Consider the following 20,627-nt stretch of genomic DNA (forward strand, 5'->3'; position numbering starts at 1 on the left):
CGTAACAATTACTGCACATATATTTGTGAATGGAAAACACACCATAAGAACATGGATTATGAATATAAACATGTTTCGTTTTAATTAATTGTGCAGTAGGGTTTTAAAAGATCAAATATAAAAAGTAATCAAGACGACAGTGAAGGTCTGATTTGTGTTTATTTTATTTTGAAAAAACAAATGTAGCGGAAGCTCTTCTCTGTGTTGTTTATTATTATGAACTTAACGAGTCAGGAACCGTGTTCACAGGTAAACAATGTGGCTTAATTTGTCCCCGAGCCGCAGGCTGCTTTCTCTTCGGTGGAGTCTCATTCAGCATCGCAGCATAACATTAGAAAACACCGCCAGGGTGAGTTATATCTGCTTTATCTATTTTTTAGCCTTATCTCAGAAGGTCGTTTTCAAAGTGAAACCAGGGGAAATTAAAGGTTATTTCCCAAAGTCGGAGGAATGCCATATATTTAAATGTATAATTATTTAACTTAGTATGCATTTGGTTTTAGTGTAAAAATGTAAAAAAAAAAAACCCAAAAAACACCTTAAGATATTCTCTCAATTTGCGCATTGTTTATTAATTATTTTTAGAATCTGTTATTCTGGAATAGTATAGACAGCTTGTTTATTTTTGTCATGACATTTTTCCTGCAAGGAATCACACCTGGTCCGCCATTGTGATTGGGTTTAATATTAAGCACGTGACGTTGGCACTGCATCAAATCATTGATGGTTCGGTGGTATAGTTCTCACCTGTAGCCAAGAGTAGTTTATCCACAGCTTCGCTAATGTCCGTAAATTATTTTCATTGCTAGCAAAGTGAAATATATAGTTAAATTTCAGGGACAGCACTGACCAGTTAAAGAAAAATAAAAAACAGATATGGTCTTATTGAATAAAAACTATTATATGTGTGTGTTATTTATTCAGAAAGCTGCTGTAGACAAGGTTCTCTCTGCATTTAGAAGTATATGTGGAAAGGACAATGTCTCTCTGGGCGAAGCCATCAGAGAACAACATGGCAAAGATGAGTCTGTGCACAGGTCAGAAGATCTTTGTTTACTACATCTTAAGAGCACTGCTGGAAAAAACAAAATAACCGTGTGTTCTTTTCTGTAAATGGTGAACCATGATCTGAATCATGCATTACTTCTTTGCAGATGTCGACCCCCAGATGTGGTTGTGTTCCCGCGCTGTGTGGAGGAGGTCAGTGCTCTAGCAAAAGTCTGCCATGACCACAACCTTCCCATCATCCCATTTGGCACTGGGACGGGCTTAGAGGGAGGTGTTGGTGCGGTGAAGGTGAGAGCTTGTGTCAATATTTATCCCTTGAATGCATCTCTGAAAAAAGTTTTCTGTTTCCAGGAGCATGTCCAATAGGGCTTTGGTTTTAATCTTTAAATACATAACTGAAAAATAATCTTAAAAATATTTCTGTTACGTGTCTCTGTGATTCTTTTTTTTAGGGTGGTGTTTGCTTCAGTTTGAGGAACATGGATCAGATCTTAAACCTTCACCCAGAGGACTTCGATGTGACCGTTGAGCCTGGTGTGACCCGGAAAGCCCTTAATACCTACCTACGGGACACAGGCCTATGGTTCCCTGTGGGTCAGTCACACAGTCTCCCAGTTTATATGCCGCGAATCACAGTTTACAGATTAAATCCTAACTTCTGTGCAGTTGTATCTGTGCAGGTGGTGGATTATTGTAAAGCTCTTAGCAATATTAAAGTATAATTGTGATGAGAAACAGCAGCTTTAGATTTTTGTTACGTTTTTTGTCGCTGGCAATCTGGCAGTCTAGCTGTCTTCTTGGACGTTGGTTTTAGATCCTGGAGCTGATGCTTCCCTCTGTGGCATGGCTGCCACCAGTGCTTCGGGAACAAACGCTGTGCGTTACGGCACTATGAGAGAAAACGTCATGAACCTAGAGGTGGTTTTGTCTAATGGGACAGTCATACATACAGCCGGGAAAGGCAGGCGTCCCAGGTACAGCGTCAACCATCACATGCACTCTGAAGCCTTGCTTGTTGTAGTTTCCTCATCTTATTATCGTCATCTTATTGTTCTGTTTTCAGGAAAACTTCTGCAGGATACAACTTGACAAACCTGTTTGTGGGTTCAGAGGGCACGTTGGGGATCATTACCAAGACTATGTTAAGGCTGTACGGCGTCCCAGAGTCCATGGTGTCTGCTGTCTGCTCTTTTCCTTCAGTCCAGGCCGCTGTAGACAGCACCGTGCAGATCCTGCAAACTGGAGTCCCCATTGCTCGTATTGGTACGGACAAGTCAAATATCTTCTACTTGTTAAAAGTTGACATCTACAAAATATAAAGCGACTTCAATAAATTGGCTAAATGTAGAATATTACATTTGTATTCCTTTTCTCTCCCCATTTCCATTGTGTGTTTGTGCTTTCAGAGTTTCTGGATGATGTCATGATTGATGCGTGCAACAAGTTCAGCTCTCTGTCCTACCCCGTCACCCCAACTCTGTTCCTGGAGTTCCACGGGTCAGAACGCAGCCTGGAAGAACAAGTCAGCACAGCTGGTGTGTGAGAGAATGGTGAACGGGAACAATTTCTCTGACATTTGCTGTTAGCTTCAAACGTGTGATACAGATCGGCTGTTGTGATTGTGAAGCAGAGACTACTTATTTTTTTATATTTGGGCAACAAACGAGTAGAACCCAGCTAATGAAAATTACTTGATTAAAAATCAAGAGTCATACTGAAAAACGAAACACTTACAGCCTCCATGTGTGTTTCTGCAGAGGAGATTACACAGAGTAATGAAGGGTCAGACTTTCAGTGGGCTCGAGACGCTGAAACAAGGAACCGTCTGTGGAAAGCTCGCCATGACGCCTGGTACGCTGCACAGGCACTGAGACCGGGCTGCAAGGTAAAACTGATCAGGACATTGAAACACGCAACATTACAAAAGTCAACCATATCAAGACGTGATGCATTTCCGACCATACCAAATCTTAGATCAATTTATAACCGATAGTCTCAAATATTGTTTATAGTGTAATCATATTGTTACAAATGTCATTGGCATGGCCCTTGCTTTTTCAATGTACTCAGTTTTTTTTCCATCAAGAAAGATGGAAGCCGGTTACATATTATAGTAGTATATTTCTATCTGGCTTTGTACAGAAGAGCCATCAAAGGATATACAATTAAAAGCTATATTAATTTTTTTTTTACTTAATATATTAGTATTATCATTGTACATTTTCCCTACTCATAAGGTAACACTAGTGATTTTAAAGAAGGCATTTTCTCAAGATGTTTGCAATGTCAGTGACTGAATGATTTCCTGAAATGGTAAAGATCACTTAACAAGTTTATACCAACTGTTATCAGTAATATTACAATATATGTAAGACAGTTTTGGGTGACAAATGTATCATCTAAATATTTCAACATTTTTTTAGGATTTCACTGTTCATTCTGTCCAAATGTCATCAAAGGGAAGTGAGAAAGAGGTTTTCTTGAAACCCTTTACACTTTCTCAGATGGATAGCGAAATTTTGATGAATTTATGTTATAATAAAGGTTTTGTTTCCTAAAGTTATAAGCAGTACATGTAGGTTAAATATATACAATAGTTGAGCCAAGTCAAACTTATAGATGTAAAGGCCTGTTGAAGTAGAGACCAGGGATTCCTCTTTTTTTTTTTTTTATAGAATAACCCTGTTGTCTTATTGACTGCTGTGGTTTTTGCACATTATTTATCCAAATCTGAAGCAAACTGCTCCCCTCTGGGTTATTTATGTGTCTCCCTCTAGTAATGCTTTAAATTTTAAAGATTGCAACAGACAGCTGCTTAGAGCCACTCAGATATAATGACCTTATCTTTCTTGTATATGTGTGTGTGATTTTTGAAGGCTTACTCCACAGATGTGTGTGTCCCTCTGTCACGGCTTCCTCAGATTATCGTGGAGACAAAGAAGGACCTGCTTGAGAGCAGACTGACAGGTGAGAGAAGGACACCGGAAATAACTTCTGGTATTTTAGAGGTTTTTAGCAAATCAAACCTCTAAGTGCATTCAACCTAGTTCAGTTTTATCACTTAGCAAACCAGCAGTGTACAGATAAGACAATTGTTGACTGTGTGTTCTATGACTTTGTATTTTTTGTATGTCTTTATGACATACAAAAAACTGCCTTGAACTGCCTTGCTGCTGAAATGTGCTATAGAAATAAACTTGATTGATTGATTAACAAATCCAACTAAAATAAAATTGAACACCCATAAGACATCCACTGGGCCTTTTGGTTAATGGACATAAACACTTTCCGTTTCAGGTCCTATCGCAGGTCATGTTGGTGATGGAAACTTCCACTGTCTGATGGTTGTGGATCCAAATGATCCAGATGAGCTGCACCAGGTCCATCTGTTCACAGAGAGGCTGGCCAGGTAACATTCCTCTGAGGTCTGAACCAAACCTGAACCAATGCCTCCTATCAGTGATTATCTGACTTTCTGTCTGTGTTTCCTCTCTAGGTCATTGATATGCAAAAATCTAATTTTCTCTTCGTTCTTCTGCAGGCGAGCGTTGGCCATGGATGGTACGTGTACAGGAGAGCATGGCGTGGGTTTAGGAAAGAGAGCGCTGCTGTGTGAGGAGGTGGGACCTCTGGCCATTCAGGTCATGAAGGGACTCAAGGATAGTCTGGACCCAAGGAACCTGATGAATCCTGGCAAAATCCTCCAAAGAGGAGAGTCATAAACTGAACTCCCCTCTAGAGGGTGAGAGTATGGCATAAGATTGGAGTAACAAGAATCATTAGGTTGTCTGTGTAGTTGTGCATCAGAATTCAATTAAGAAATGTTAAGATTTATTGCCACTGTATTTTCTGTTGGATGCCAGGGCACCTGGAAAACAGAAGAATACAAAAAACATAGCTGCTGTTTTTGTTTTTAATTACTTGAAATGATAAAGATGTGACATCAAATAATGAGATTGTATTACTGTTGCTGAGGACATCCAGTTAAAGCCTTATTGATGTTTATAACATATTATTGTGTTTTATTTCATTTGTAAAAGTATTTTTAAAATGCTACAACAGAATTAGATTGGTCTCACTAAAGCTTGAAGTTTCTGCAATGTTTTTATTTTTGCTTACTTAAAATTTGATTTAGTCATTTTATTCTTCGAATTATGTATGTAAACAGAAAACAAAAGTAAACCCAAATACTGCATCTATTAGTTTAAAAAAAATAAGAGGTTGATGCTTGTTTATAAAAGACAGTGAAGTAATTTTTTTTTTCCTCTGATTAACCGGAAGGTAATAAATACTTTTGATTAGAATTTTCACAAGAATGGCATTAAAAAGTGACTATTTGATTCATTAATTCCCAAACATACATATGTGGCGTGAGTTGTTATCTCTGTTCATTTTGATTATTATGTATTACAGCCACACTCAGTATGCATCTCACAGAAAATGTGAGCATTAGTCCACCTCCTGAAATGTACTGTTTGTCCATATATTATACACTCTGTGCTTAAGATTGTTAAGAGTTACTGCATCACACGATCCTGGAAACTTTAAAAATTTCCCAAATTCTCTGCACAAGATGTGAATATTTTGTCACTAACAACAGAGATGCTGGAGTAAACACCAGTTATCTGCAGTCTGTGTTAATGCAGCAACCCAGGAAGAGCTTTAGTTCAGGATGAGCCACTTTTTGGAAGTCTGAATCCAAACCCAAGTGAAGCGTTTGTTGACACTGCAGTACTCTCTTCCACCAACTGGTGTCAGCATTTCTTCCATTTGTGCCAAATTCCATCAGTCCGCCTGAAGACAGACATAATAAAAGCTTATTCTTGCTGCCGTTGATTACTTACTGGTTGGGTCAGCTGCTAAGTGGAGATTTGGAATGAGACAGTTTTCCTAAAACAAACAGTTTGAGCTTCTAGGCTGCTTTAAAAAAAATCTTTGAAGAATGTATAATTTGTCTCTCAGTTTATAGACAGTTTGTTTTTATTACTGATGTTGATAAAAGCTCCCAGCCCCTGTGCATACAGACACAGATCACTGAATGAGTCATCTTGAAGAAGCTCTGGAGTATAAATGCCTGATAGATACACAATGCTCCTAAATGACCAGAAAGTGGCACAAATCTATCCAAAATGGATCCATGAGAAATAATCACACAGAATCAGCCACAGAGAGATCAACTGTAGACACTCAATAAATCAAGTGGCTTAGAAACTCATCTAGAAAATGCATTAAATCTTTGATAGAATATGGCACGGCTGCACAGTGGTGCACTAGCACTGTTCTCTTCTGTTTAAATCCCAGTCTCAGGAGTTTGCATGTTCTCCCTGCGCTTGCCTGGGTTCTCTCCAGGTACTCCGGCCAAGGTGAATTGGTCTTTCTAAATTGCTCTTAAGTAGCAGGGTTTGTGTGCTTCGTTTTGTGTCCTGTCTTCTCTGTTTTGTCCTGTGATGGACTGGCGAGCTTCATTAACGTTTGGAAGGCTGATGTGACTGGCCAATATTAGTTAAGGAGGTCTGAAAGTATATATTGGTGGCTCGCAGGATGTAGCTGAAAGCAATAGATGGGTTTTATTGGACAGTCAAGGTAGAGTGATCTCTCTTTTCCATACAGCACCTCTCACTGCAACAGTAGTTTCAAGGTAGGCATTTTTAACCCACCCATGCCGGATTGGTCTGAATGTTCATCTCTAATTTTAGGTATCGCTTCCAAGCAGCCAAACTTTTATGTTTTGTTTTAAACAAGCATTGATCACAAGTTTTCCAGGCTAAATAAAGGACTTTCAAAGTATTACTTTGGACTTGGACCACCCATCCTTATGCCAGAGCTTTGCAGCTTGCTGTGCAGCAAGGGATTTAAAAAGGAGGAAAGTGGAGGACAAAGGAAGAAGTGCTGGGAAAAACAACTACACCAAGCAGATGAACAGTATCTGATTTGCTTGAGTAACAGGGAAATGCAGCAAGGGTGATTTTCTGTGTGCAAATGCAGCTCCAGAGGAACAGCTCTTTCAGTGCTAGAATTCTGTTTTCTTTCTGACTATGTTATATTTGATTTATTATTTTTTTTTTTTTTGCACAAGAAATAAAAATAAATTGAGGCCTTGGTAGATTCTGGTAACAAAGTGTCTGAAGACACAACACTGGTTCAATATTTAAGGTTAGGAGCCTTTTTATATCTGAATAATTCATGTGTCGGAATAAGGCGGATTAAATCAACAAGGAAACCTTCATCTGTAAATGTTCAGAGATTGAAAGAAAACCTTAGTGTGACCTTCTGAAAGCCAGAGAAAGGAGGTAATACTTTTAAAAGATTGCAGGAATGTAACAGAGGGAGGATTTTTACACAACAAAGTTGCTATCTTTTTCCGGATGAATTTACGTTATTTATTTTCTGTCAGGCTCTTAAAATTACATGAGACGCACTTGAGCGGATTGTGCTTGGTTTATTTGAGTCTGCGAGTGTGATTGCATGCCCGAGCGGCAGAGAGTAGACCATTTATAGGCCTGCTGTCATTATAGCAGGACAGATTAACACCTTCTGCATGACAGTAAGGACTTTACAATAGCTTACCTTATTGGGGAGAAAGACCAGGACAACTACAAGAGACCTGCAAGTGGTAAAACACTCAACCAAACATAGAAACCAGAAGACAGGATCAAAATCCTAATTTCAAACAAAACCTGCCAGCTGGATAATTAAGTAAGGCAGGACACAAACCCAAACATACAACCAGAGATACACTTGAATGTTTCATACCAGTGCAGTTTCAGCATCTGGATTGGCCCAGTCTAAGTCCCAATCCAATTTGATTCAAGAATCTTTGGTGAGGCTTGAAAATTTATGTTCACAGACGCTGTCCATTTTAAAAGAAGAAAATTTAAAATCTTGAGCTTTACGTACCCCAAAGGACTTGCAAAGGGTGGCTAGATGCGAAGACATACCAAACGTTTCAGACTTGGTGCAGGAGATTTTCAAAACCATAATTTTCTTTCCATTTTAAAAATACTCCACTTCATCTTTTATATCACAAAATTCAGATAAAATTCACTAAAATGAGTAAATATAACATTAAAGAATGTGGACAAGTGAAAGGGTTGTGAATATAAGCTCAATATATTTATTCAGCTGATCATTTGTTGTTTTTCCGGTTTGTCCAAACGGTCTGTTTATTTTGCAGGAAATTTTCCTTTAATTTAATTGTGCTTCTTCTGAATTAGCCCTTAGAACTTGTTGACTTAGCAGGAAGCTGTTTCAATTGGGGAACTAGGCAATAAAAGCAAATCGGACATGTTATCACGCTTTCTTCTTCCAAGCACTGGTGCACGAGAACGTAGCCGCGTTCACCTTCAGGTGCCTGCCGGCCTCGCCGCACCTGTCGTAGGTTATCCTGAAATGGCCCCTGTCTGATCCAGCAGATGAGACCCCCCACACGTAGAAAAATCCAGGCCAATCCCATGTCGAGGAATTAAAACAAAGTGTTGCTGCACCGTCTCCCGGTCTGTCTGTGTTTATGATCCGAGCTTGCGCACTGAGCGCGTCCATTGTCTGGTCAGGAGCAGCAGCAGCAGCATCGGCGGCGTGGAGCGGAGAGGAGCGCCCGATCTGAGCGCAGGGGAGCGGCTTCACTGTGACCCCGATCTCCGGGGAGGGGGGCAGGAGGAGGAGGAGAAGAGGTGTCCTCTGGTTGGAGCTCACCGGACCGGACCAGCGCTCGGCGACGACGTCATTTATTTCCAAGACAGACCATCTTTTATTTATTTATTTTTTCTGTCGATCAGACAGACAGCAACAGTTGTCACGATGTCTGAGATCAGATGAGTGGAGAGCGGCGGAGTAAAGACTGCGGCGCTCTTGTGATCCGGACCGGCCGGGGTGATTCAGCCGTCTGAAGCAGCTGGGACAGCGCGGGGGAGCGGCGGGCATCTGTTTAACCTTGCAGGGATTTGGTTCGGCTCGGCAGCCACCCCCTCCGGTTGTGTCGAGGTTATCTATTTTAATTACAATATATTAATTTGTCTGAGGGTGAGGTGAATCCAGACGTCAGGGCTGGCTCATGTTCCGCTCGGCAGGGAAACGGGCTGTTGCGTCTGCAGAGAGTCAGAGCTGACGAGTCTGCTGAGACACACGGACAGACAGACAGGCAGGCAGGCAGGCAGGCCGAGAGACAGACAGGAACGAGGGGAGAGAAGGGGGGGCACAGCCTGTTTGGGCTTCCTCGACCCCTTTACGGATCGAGCCACCCAGAACCCCCACCCATTTCTCTCCCGCTTTGGATGGGGGGGAAGCAGAGCACGGCAGGGCGGCCCCGGGGTGCTTTTCCCGGCGTCTCTTCGGATGACAGCGCGGTGCCACCCTCGGCCCACTTTGGTCACTACCGACCGAGCGGCACCATGGGCCTGCGGAGCCGCTCGGTGAGCTCCGTGGCCGGGATGGGCATCGATCACAGTCCCGCCGTGCCCTTCGGCTTCTACACCCCAAGAGGGACGGACTCGGACCGAGCCGGAGGAGTGTCTGGGGGCACTACAGCGGCCCCCCACGGAACCGGCTACCAGGACTCTGGGGGCGGCGGGCATCACACGGACGGGGTGCTCTATTTGGGGTCCCGGGGGTCGCTGGCTGACACCTTACCCCTGCACATTGCACCCCGCTGGTTCAGCGCTCACAGCGGTAAGATCTGCCGCAAACACACCCCTATTCACGCAGACACACAAACTCAGCTGGCTTGATTACAAGGGTGGCTCCAAAAAGTTTTTTAAGGGGTGCCAAGATGGGGGTTTTCACATAATCTTTGAATGGCACGCAAACAATGACAGCTATAATAGAATTATTAGAGTTGCCACAATGGCAATAAATAGTAAAATAATTTAAAAAATAGAAAGTAAAAATTACTGTCTTCAGCTTTGGGGAATAGGAATCAGTATATTTGAAATATAAAGGAGAAAACTGTGTAATGGACAGTAATAGATTAAAAATAAATAAATGAAAAAAAGACTTGTCTTAAGCTTATATTTGGCCTATATTTGTAAATAAAATTATATATATATATATATATGTATATGATAGGGGACTGCTGGGCATGTGGCCATTCTCCCTACAACCTATTACAAGTAGAGGTCATGTGCTGTATAATGTGTTAAAATGGATGGCTAGATAGGGGTCATTTAAGAATATTGGAGTTGCTCATTAAAAAGGAAAGTAATTTTATTATACTATTATCACAAACTAAAAAAAACTAAATACAAATACTTTTATCATTGGCACAGAGAGCAGCGACAAAACAACAGGCCAAATTTTAAAAAAGTAACTCAACTTCCCTCCATCAAACTCATAGACATAAATAAATCTGCATTTAAAATGGAAATTACTTGATCACACCATGGACTCTCTTGGCCCCCCTTGATCCCCAGCTCCTCTCTTTGGAGGCGCCAGATGCTTCCAAGCACCCACACTTTATTTACCTGCTGCAGAATAACACTAACACAGTGCCATTAATATTCACTGCATTAAAGGAAAGTTGAGGCAGTGAAACATCTGCTTCTTCTTGCATCTACTAGACACACACTGGGATGAAGTATAATTATTTTTTTTCCTTCTGCAGATTTTGCCTGAAAATGAGACCAGTGTAACACTGGCTATAGACGAGCTGTTTATAGGTCATATTGGATTCTAACCGTAAAGAGAGCGCTCCATCTTGACTGTCACCACTTCACCATATGCATAGGTCATTCCTTGTTGTGTGAAATGACACTAATAAGCCTCTTGCCAAATCTGGCTGAGTCAATTAGCTGTGCGATTAGAGTGGAAGGAGGGCGAGGCTGGAGAACCGAGGGTTGAGTGTTGTTCCCGCACGCTAATCTTCAGCTCGTTATCTCTCCAATATGTCTCTGCTTTTGAGTGAACACACCTGTGCAGACACGAATATAGGCCTGCACATGCACAGGCCTTAGCTGACCTTACTGGGAGATGGACCGCAGATAAGCCTAAATTATAAAGTTCCTTGCAGAGGTATTTATACCCCTTGAACAGTTTATCCAATTGTTCTACTGCAACCACAATCTTCAATGTATTTTGTTGCTCTGTATCTTGTATGATTAATCAACAGAAAGTAGTGCACAAGTGAAGTGGATGAAAAATTATTGATTTTTTTATGCTGAAAAAGATATAAAAAATAAAAAATTTAAATACTTGATGTATATGTCCTCTGCCACCTGTAATCTGATACTCGTAGATAAAAATTCAACATAAATAACTTTCTTTAAAAGTCCCGTAATTATTAAATAGAATAAACCTTTACGTAATTTTTGCCTCATTATGAGTCCAGCTGTTCTGTGAAGGTCTCTGGGTTTGTCTGACAGCATTAATGAACAAACAGCTTCATGAAAACCAAGGAACACAACGGCCAACTTAGTGACACATATATATAGAGAAGTTTGTAGCAGAGTTAGGTTATAAAACAATATCCCTGGCTTTGAATATCTCACAGAGCTCTGTTCGATCCATCCTATGATGCAACACGTTAATCAGAGAGCACAGGTCCATAGTAAGACTGGAGGAGCTCCAGAGGAGTGGCAAAAAGAAATTAATTGTTGAAGGAAATAACCCGTAAGAAGCTACATGCAGTAAACATGTGGATGAAGATAGTTTGTTAATATGAGATGAGATTTGTTTTTTACACTTAAACTCTGCATGCCTGTACATTACCCCACACGCTCATCCCTGTGGATACACATGATGGTAGCAGTAGGTGCTACCTATTGCTATAAATTTGCTTAATAAAAAAAAACAACACATTTTTCTTTTTAAGTTTTTGCCCTAGGATGAAGTGTTTTTTTTGATGGCATCAAAATTACCGTATTTTACAAAACTGCAATGGACAATTTTTTTGCCTCACATGATGTGATCAACAACCTGACGTCTGACAGGAAAGACAAAGCAGATGACAGGAAGTGGCAGGAGAAAGTGGTGCCGGATATTTTTTAGTGAAGTATCAATTCACATGTGACTTTAACTTCGCTTCTTATTCAATGGAAACAACGCCATTTTGACATTTTTTTCCCCCCAACATAAGTGGAAAATTGACAATGTTTTCACACATTTGTAGTGGAACTGCATTCAAGTTGTATGGTTGCATTTTGGTCAGAACTAATGGGAAAATGGATGGAGTTAAGTACAGTTCAGTTCTAAAGGAGAAACCTATTTGAGGCTGCATAATGCTTGAAACTGAAGGAGAGGTTCACTTTCCAGCAAAACAACCAGCATCCAGATTTGGCTATAAATCAGATCAAATCAGATTCATGTGTTTGAAGTGTCTAGTCAAAGTCTGGGCCTAAATCCTGCTGAGAATCTGTCACAAGACTCAACAACTTTACAGACACTCTTCATCTAATCTGACTGAGCATCAGATATTTTGTAAAGAAAAATGGGCAAAAATTTACATAGGTGATAGAGAAATACTCCAAAATTACTGTAGTTGTTTGTAAAACAAAAGGTAGATTCACAAAGTTGAATAAACATGCAAACCACATTATTTAGATTTTTATTTTTAAACCATTTTGAGGAGCATGTGTGAATTTTCTTACACTTTACGATTATTTCCCACTATTTATTGAAGTTTGGAGTTTCATTGCAAACGGTTGTGAAAAAGTTTAAATGGGAATACATCTTGAATCAATACATTGTCTACAGTTTTTCATGTAAGAAAAAATGAGGAAAAAATTGAAATAAAATCTCATCCAAATTAGTATCTGTTGACAAGAAGTCAAAGAAAACCAGAAACTGGTAGAAGACTGATCAGTGCAATTCTATTTATCATTATCTGGGTCATAGCTGATCATTAAATAGATATAAACAGTTTAATTTGGGGCCAACTAAACAACCAATACTGTCTAATAAAAACTAAATGAGCTCAACATGAACCAAAATAATGGTCACAGATGTACAAGTTATGGTCATATGATACAGAGTCCAGCTTCCATTGGTGGTGCAAATTTTCCAAGAAATTTGCATGTAATCATGTTATTTAGATCCACATGACTCTGGTTAAACACTTGACTCTTATTATCCCTGCGAATGTGGCCGCGCTGCAGCTGGCTCCACTGCAATCAAATATCCTGAAATGCCCAGAATAAAGTAACCAAGCAACATTATGAACACCCTCTCCCTCCTCTCTCACATGCGTGCAGCAGGTCGGGCCAGGTCCCCAGGCTCTCATTACCAAAGCCCTGACCGGCTCACAGCAGGATGATAGCAAGTCAGACGTCAACATCTCAGCTGTTTTTGCCCTTCTTACATTGCCTAGCAACTCTGGTGTGCTTTCATAACTATGGAGGCAGATAACAACTCCAAAGCAGGGGAGGGAGTCAGTAGAAAACTGATTAAATCAAGAAAGGTGCGCATGTTCGATTGCAAAGCTAAACGAAGGGGCCTCTAGCAAATAAATAAACTGCATTAAGCAGCAGCGTGTTAATAGCTAAGTCGCTTCTTTGATTTATAGTTGGACAGCAGCCGAGGGCATTTGTGGATGAGCCCAGTTCCTGCAGAGTTCACCGGGTTAAACCTAAGTCGTCTTAAGATCTTTTAATCCCACATAAAATGCAAAATAATACCCTTTCCTCCATCACACAACACAAAGGATGCAAGGATTACCGACAGTCCTGATGGGCCTAGGAGCTCGAGGTTTTTTAGAGCCTTCAAAACAAGACAAAGATGCAAAACAGAAACACAGAGAAAAACAGAAGTAATCCAAAGGCACTTAAACAGACACATATAAGTACAAGGGAATCCAAAGGAAATGTAAAAAGAGACAGAAGGCTTACAAATTTAAAACCATGAAGCAAACAAAATAAACATCCAGAAGTAAACATAATTTGGGAAATCGAGAGGAGAAAAAAAAAACCTTTAGGAAAGAAGAAATAACCAGACCTTTGTAGAATAGAGCCAGAACAACTATGGCCTTATACTATCTGTAATGATACCCAAAACAACAACTAATGACAACTAATAATAAGAGTAATGATTATAAACCACTGGAAGTTCCCCTCAGTTGCAAACACAATTAACAAGAAAGATTTACAGTAGTTTCAGAGATGCATCACATTGTATTAATTGCCATACCTATTTTGGTTATTTTGTATCTTATTTTACCTGGTTTTGTTTTTATTGTATTGTATTTCTGAGAGCTACTGGTGATTTTACATATTTGTTGCACTTTAGTCCACTATTGTTGTTTTAAATATAGAAAGAAATACATTTTGACTTGAATTTATATGATTTGAAGAAAAACTCCAAGCTGTCAAAGAAGTAAAAACAGCTGCGACATAGTTCACAAAACAACTAGAACTAACTGCAGTTAGCGTCAGTACAGTCTAAATTGAAGCATGTGATTGATTTAAAATGGCCTAGTGAAAGTACATATATAATTAGTTGCAGTTTTCTGGCTGATCTCCGATTACCAATCTTTTAAAAAGCTTAGCCTGCCAATTCCGATTTTAGCCGATACCAGTTTCTTTGGTCTGGAATGTTGCTCAATATAGCAAGAAAGTTGTTGAGCTGGCAACAGTGAGGTCACTATTGTTAATTGTAAGTGTGCCGACATAACTTGGTGGGCCAGTCTGTCAATCAAACCTTTCTCACCGGAGAGCAAAAGAGGACAGTGGTCGATTCTTAGACCTTCACCAAGCTAGATAAGATCGGTGGATAAGATCGGCTTCACATGTAAAAATCGGCCATTCTCAGAAAATTAAGGAAATCGGCACCGATAAATCGGCTGGCCGATAAATCGGTGCTCCCCTATATCTAATCTTATTGTGGACAGACTTAAAAAATGGTTGTCCGATTGAATAGGGACTAACAACAATCCCTGTTCAACTGGACTGAGCCTGAGTTGTTTTGCAAAGAGGAATTGGCAAACATTTCAGAAACTACATGTCCAAATCTGTTAAGCACGCCTCAAAAGTCTTGATGCTGAGGGAACATTAGACACTCAGTTCATATCCAGAGACTGAAATTAGAGAGATGTAGCACCCTGTGGATTATACAAAGTAGTGTAATGTTTGACATGTTTTGGAGATGCTGCATGACATGTAAAAGAGCAAAAGTCCATTAGGATGACAAAGTGACATGCATCCAGACTAGACATGGATGACCACTGGAGAAAGTGTGAAGGACTCACATTGTTCATCATAAAAGTGAGAAAAGTTCTGTTTGTAGTTGCCAGATACAATCTAAACAATCTCCAAAATGTCACAACGTTAAATCTGATACAAATGATTTGCTCCTTCTCTGATGAGTTTTAAAACTTTTAATCCATCAAAACTTGAGCTGTCAACGCCAGCATGGCCTTTTACTTTAGTTGTATCTAGTCCAGACAGTATTTTTGGGGAACCTGGCTGCTATTTTTTGCTTCAGTCGCAGGGTCCTCGTTTACTTCGCTGAGACCACTGATGCGGCTCAGCAGCCTGCAGATGCAAAAAGCAAAAAATCTTCTGTGGCTTGTCTTGTAGCACCAATTATGTCAACATGTCTTCATGGGTTTAAACAAAATAATGAGGCTTGCATTTCTAATTCTGCTGTTTCAAAATGAAACAGGTTAAAAACCTGCTTTACTTACTAAATTAAGCAAAGATTAATTTTAAGGAGGCGACTTTTGTTCCATCATTAAAAGCCCCCAGTCTGGGTCAAGTTCAGAAACTACATATCTGAATATATAGACAATTGAAGGTTTTTATTCATTATTAAGATGAATAAAAAAAAACTGTGAGAACATCCATTCATCAAACTTTTCAGGAAGGAGAAGAATTCCCTGAGACGATTGTTTTTGTGTTGTTTGGCTGAAGTTATAAGAAGTATATTTTTATCCACAGAGAAATGAGACGTGTAACAACATAGCCAGAGAACACACTTACACTTGTAGGAAGAAACAATTAAAGTAAATGCAGGATAAAAATCCAGACTACAGTTTACAAATCTGCTAATGGAGAAAGGCCCTTAACTTTAGCCACCATGTCCTGCGATCTAATTCAACTAAAAAAGAAATATTTGGCCGTCATGGCCATTATTACATTATTACACTTGGAGGAAATACCTGAGAACACCAACAGTGAAGAACGGGAGTGGCAGCATCATGTTGAGGGACTGGTGCACTCCCCAAAATAGATGACATCAAATATATTAATAAAAACACTGAAATGTAACATCTAACAAAAACGTATATTTTGATACAGATGCAGCAAATCTAAAGTAAAGAGCAGCAAACTAAATTTGAACTGCTCTGAAGTTTTAATTTTTCAATAATTAGGATTTGTATTTTTTTTGATAGGGATAGAATGAAGTGATAAACTCTTAAAATTGACACCATCTTCCATAGTCAATTTTCTTCTTCAAAACCTTTTTCTGACTTGGCAATGATACAAATATATATTTTTTTAACCTTTCATGACCAATCTGCCAAACTGAAGTATATTGTTTTTGAAGTTATCTTCATCCAAGCATTTGTCTCTGTTGGACTCATGACAGGTTCAGGTCCTACTTGAGTTTTCTCCCGTTGTAGAGACAGTAGGCCTCAGTGACCCGGTGACCCTGGTCCGGATGAACCTGGATAGCTCTTTGCATCCGTCCTGCTTCATTTTGGTTCGAATTCCTGAAGCAATCCCGTATGTATTGATCTTCACATTCCCGTTAAGAAGTATTTTTCTGCGCAAAGGTCTAAAGAAAACAAATTTTGACACGTTTTGACCTTCACATGTATTCACTTAGTGGTTGCTGGCGATTATAGAGAAATCACGCGGTTGACATGGTTACAGTTATAGTTGTTTGCTCACACGAACAAAAAGCACAGTTCAGCCCACATCCTGTTTCTCACACTTGCTGTCTGTTTGGATGACTGCTTTATAAAATTATAATGATCCTTAGGCAAGTATTATGATAATACAAGTATTGTGGTCCTAAATTTGATTGTGGCAGGAAGTACAAATCCAGCATATTTAAGACACATGTGTAACTGTAGCTGTCTCCTGCCATAAATACACACAAAATCATTTGGACCAGATTTTTTTTTTTTCTTGCTTTTTCCTCTCGTCTTTATCCATGATTCAGTTGCATATTTACACACAAAGTGTTTGATTTTGGGGCATTCCAGAGCTCTGCAGCTTATTGCTTTCAGGAGACCAGCTCGAAAAAATACAAAGATATGTTTCCATTTAAAGACTATGAGAATCACGTGCTTCTTCACATCGCTCTGTTCTAACCCCCTCCGCCCACTCATAAATTAAAGACTTTTAACTGATATTCAAAATTTCAACCCACTGTGGGAAATCTCCAAGCAATGTCTGACTTGATGTGTGGATGCTCTATGAAGAGTAGTCATAATACGAAGTTGTAAGAGGGATCTCGTTTATCTGAACCAAATAAAGCCAAACCTGTTTGAAAGCACGAGTTTAGATTACTGTGCTTTGCTATAACTTTCTTCTGTTTTCCTCTTTTTTTTGTTTGCCCCAACAAAATGTTTCTGATCAGAAACACTTTTTATTTTTAGCCGAAGATTACCAGAGATAAAGATAAAGATTTCAAATTGACTTTGTATTTATGAGAAACTTTCACTTGTCATGTTTTAGTCCTCCGAGTTTTTAGGTTTCTTTTAGAACAAACAATTTGATACTTGAGGTACTAAATTACCGACATTTCACAAGTTAATGCTGATTGAATAAATTCTTGACATTTTGAAGCAACATTAACTCGGCTGTCAGCTCTGTAGTACTCAATATTTTGAATACTAAAAATATTCAAAAAGGCTACAATGAAGAACTTAAATGTATTTCACTGGTGGTTCACATGATAGATTAACACAAGATACTGCATCATTGTCAAGTAAAAAAAAAAAGAACTGCAAATCTAAAAATCTCTCCTTTCACATTGATACTAGCTCAGATCCCCAGCTCTGATGGGCAGATTTGTTGACAGTTGCTCTGTGGACAAATCTGGCCTTTAAGGAAAAGTGCTATGATTGTTGAATTATTGAAATCCTGTTTACGGTTTGCCATGCAGAGTGACAGCAAACGTGGAAGAAGGTGCTCTGAAATAGATGAGACTGAAATAGGACTATTTAATCTCTATGCAAACATCCAACTGGTGCCACAAGAGAATAGTTTAATTCAAAACCTACCCATGTGTTTTAATGGCCCAGTCAAAGTCCAGATTGAGAAACAAATGAGAATTCCACACACCCATCAACAACCTTTTGTTGATCTGCCACATGAAATCCCAATGAAATAGATTGAAATTTGAGCTTTTCAATAAAAACCTTTGTAAGGGACTGAACAACACACTTCAGCACCACATTTTCCTGAAGTATCAGTTCATTTGAAATTCAGCTTTAGTACCGGAGCCACAGTGGAGCAAATTCTCTCTCAGGCGCCATAAACCAACCAGCTCACACACAAAAATACTTGTTTTATTCTCCGATGTGATCCCGGGAGAGAGCGGTATTTATTTCCCCTCGAGTATTTTATAAAAATAAAATGGCTCTTAATCAGACAGGCCACAGGTGTCTTCTCTCTGCTTGCTCTGGGACCGTTGTTGTGTTTGTGAGGACAAAAAGGGAGCAAGGGCGTGAGTAAGAGCACCAAATGATCTTCAGGAGAGAGAACAGATTCTCTTTTTAAGATTCCAGACGAAGAGCCAGAGGTGCTGCGGAGGTTTGTCTTCGTGTGTGTCTGATGGACCTCTTTTCAGATGTTAAAAGACGCGGGCTGATGTTAATCACGACTCAAACTGCCGACAGCGCCGCAGCTGCATCAGTAATGCAGTTACCTGCCTTGTCTTGAGGGACGCATCCTCTGCTAAACGCGCATGCAGAAAGCAGCAGCAGTAAAGGCGCCTCCCATTTATCTTTGGACCAGTGCCGGTCGGAGGTCAAATGCACCACAACGGGCCACATTTAATGACTGCAGCTTGGTACTGGAACCTAAGCAGATTTGAGTTTTTTTTTTTTACAACATTCATTTTACAACATTCATGTTTCTACAACGCAAATCTGAACTTTTCTGAGCCTCTGCTGACACAACACATGGCTGCTTGGACTGCACATCAAGGAGCTGCAGTCTGCAGAGGAGATCAGTAAAACAATCTTAATAGAGCCTCATTAACAAAATAGAGCCATCAAGTAATTTTGTACTTTTCCTGGAAGCTACAGTGCTTATTTTCTCTGTCATTCACCGGCAAAGAGTTTTTCTTGCAGTTGATCAACATGAAAGATTCAAACTTTAATTGAGCTGTTTTTGGAGTCATACTTTGTTCATGTGTGGCTGAGCTTTATGTCAGAAGCCAGCATTAACATTTCTTCAAGTACAGTGCTTTGTGATATATCAATGAAAAGCATACAATAATTAAGTGGAAAGTAAAGAATGTTTGGTTTTCAAAATTTTTGATGAGCGTATGTATTCACCTGTATGAGTCAGTGCTTTGTTGAATAGTCTTTTACTCCCAGTTTTATACACCAACAGACTGAAGTTTTGATTCACTCTTCTGTGGAACGTAGCTCTGTCTGAATGAAGAATGTCTGTGAACATCGCTTTGCAAAATTCGCCACACATTCTCAAACAAATTCTTGTCTGGATTTTTCCTAGGCCGTTCTAAACCTTTTCTACCGTCACTCTCTGCCCTGTGTTTTGCACCTTTTTGGGCAGCAACTGTTTCACAATTTTCTGGTGAATTCTCATCCTAACTAGCTGGAAAACTCCTGAATGACATGTAATAGATTTATGCTTACAGAAGTCAGGGCGCAACTCTGGGTGCTACATAAATGTATTCTAATGTAATTTTATTTGCTATAAACCCCTAAAATGAAGCAAAGTAGCTATCTGTCTCTGGATGTGGGGACCAGCCGTGTTTTCTAACATGTGACTTTTTCTGCTTTGATTTAGTTCTGCTTGCAGAAGGCTAGGCTCTGATTAATCATAATTGCTTTGATTAGATTTGATGTTCCACATCTGGTGTCAGTGAGAGGCATGAAGGCATGAAATAATAAGTGAGCTAAAGTTGGAGACCTGACTGGACTCTGAGTGATTAATACGTCCAAAAATGCAGGAATGAGAACAAGTGGGCTGAGAGCGGCAAAGATGCAAAAGGGAACTGATTATTGGTTGAAAAAAATCACAAGCAGGACGAGTTTGGCTCATTGTGTTGGGGTGTTAGCGTGGTGTAGCTCTCATAGGGAAGCTTTTTATCCAGAACATCCCAACACAAACAGATAATTGACTTTACCGTCTTACCGAGTGCTTTAACAATCTTTACCGTATATCTGTCAGTCAGCCACACTCATTCCTCAGAGCAGGGGCCCTCCCTCAACCCTCCCAACTCTTTATTGGCACATTTTGTCAATACAGCATCAGTGCTTAATCAATATAGCATTTGCACTCTTTTTCTGACCGACACGTTTAATCCCCGCCGACCTTGGCTGCTGATTCCCCCAGCGGCGCTCTCGAAAGTGCAAAAGCATTCCTAACACCTAATTACATTGATAGTTTGAGCAGAACAGGGACTGAAACAATAACAGGACTCACTCGATGCTTCTGGAGGCCTTTTATTCTTACACATATCTCGGCAGCCATAGCTGGTCCGGTCATTGA

The 20,627-nt window shown here is 39.9% G+C and overlaps 2 protein-coding genes across 3 annotated transcripts in view; both read left to right on the plus strand.

Annotated features, from left to right (window-relative positions):
- Positions 1-194: 194 nt before the first annotated feature.
- ldhd (lactate dehydrogenase D) lies at positions 195-5,321 on the plus strand. 2 transcript variants are annotated; one of them, XM_044123618.1, is made up of 11 exons: positions 195-349; positions 925-1,037; positions 1,155-1,296; positions 1,461-1,602; positions 1,823-1,982; positions 2,072-2,271; positions 2,415-2,543; positions 2,766-2,893; positions 3,930-3,975; positions 4,306-4,417; positions 4,550-5,321. In XM_044123618.1, the coding sequence occupies exons 1-11, from the start codon at positions 257-259 to the stop codon at positions 4,728-4,730; spliced, it is 1,446 nt and encodes a 481-aa protein (XP_043979553.1). In that variant the 5' UTR covers positions 195-256; the 3' UTR covers positions 4,731-5,321. The 2 variants fall into 2 exon arrangements, with proteins under 2 accessions (XP_043979553.1, XP_043979552.1); XM_044123617.1 differs by having other exon boundaries at positions 196-349; positions 3,885-3,975.
- Positions 5,322-7,171: 1,850 nt separating this feature from the next.
- znrf1 (zinc and ring finger 1) overlaps positions 7,172-20,627 on the plus strand; it is a 50,773-nt gene continuing 37,317 nt past the window's right edge. The window contains exon 1 of the mRNA XM_044123623.1: positions 7,172-9,672. Coding sequence (XP_043979558.1) covers positions 9,279-9,672 — 394 coding nt within the window. The 5' untranslated portion in view covers positions 7,172-9,278. The remainder of the gene's footprint in view (positions 9,673-20,627) is intronic.

Source organism: Gambusia affinis, linkage group LG08 (assembly GCF_019740435.1).
Source record: "Gambusia affinis linkage group LG08, SWU_Gaff_1.0, whole genome shotgun sequence".
In the NCBI taxonomy this organism is placed as follows: Eukaryota; Metazoa; Chordata; class Actinopteri; order Cyprinodontiformes; family Poeciliidae; genus Gambusia; species Gambusia affinis.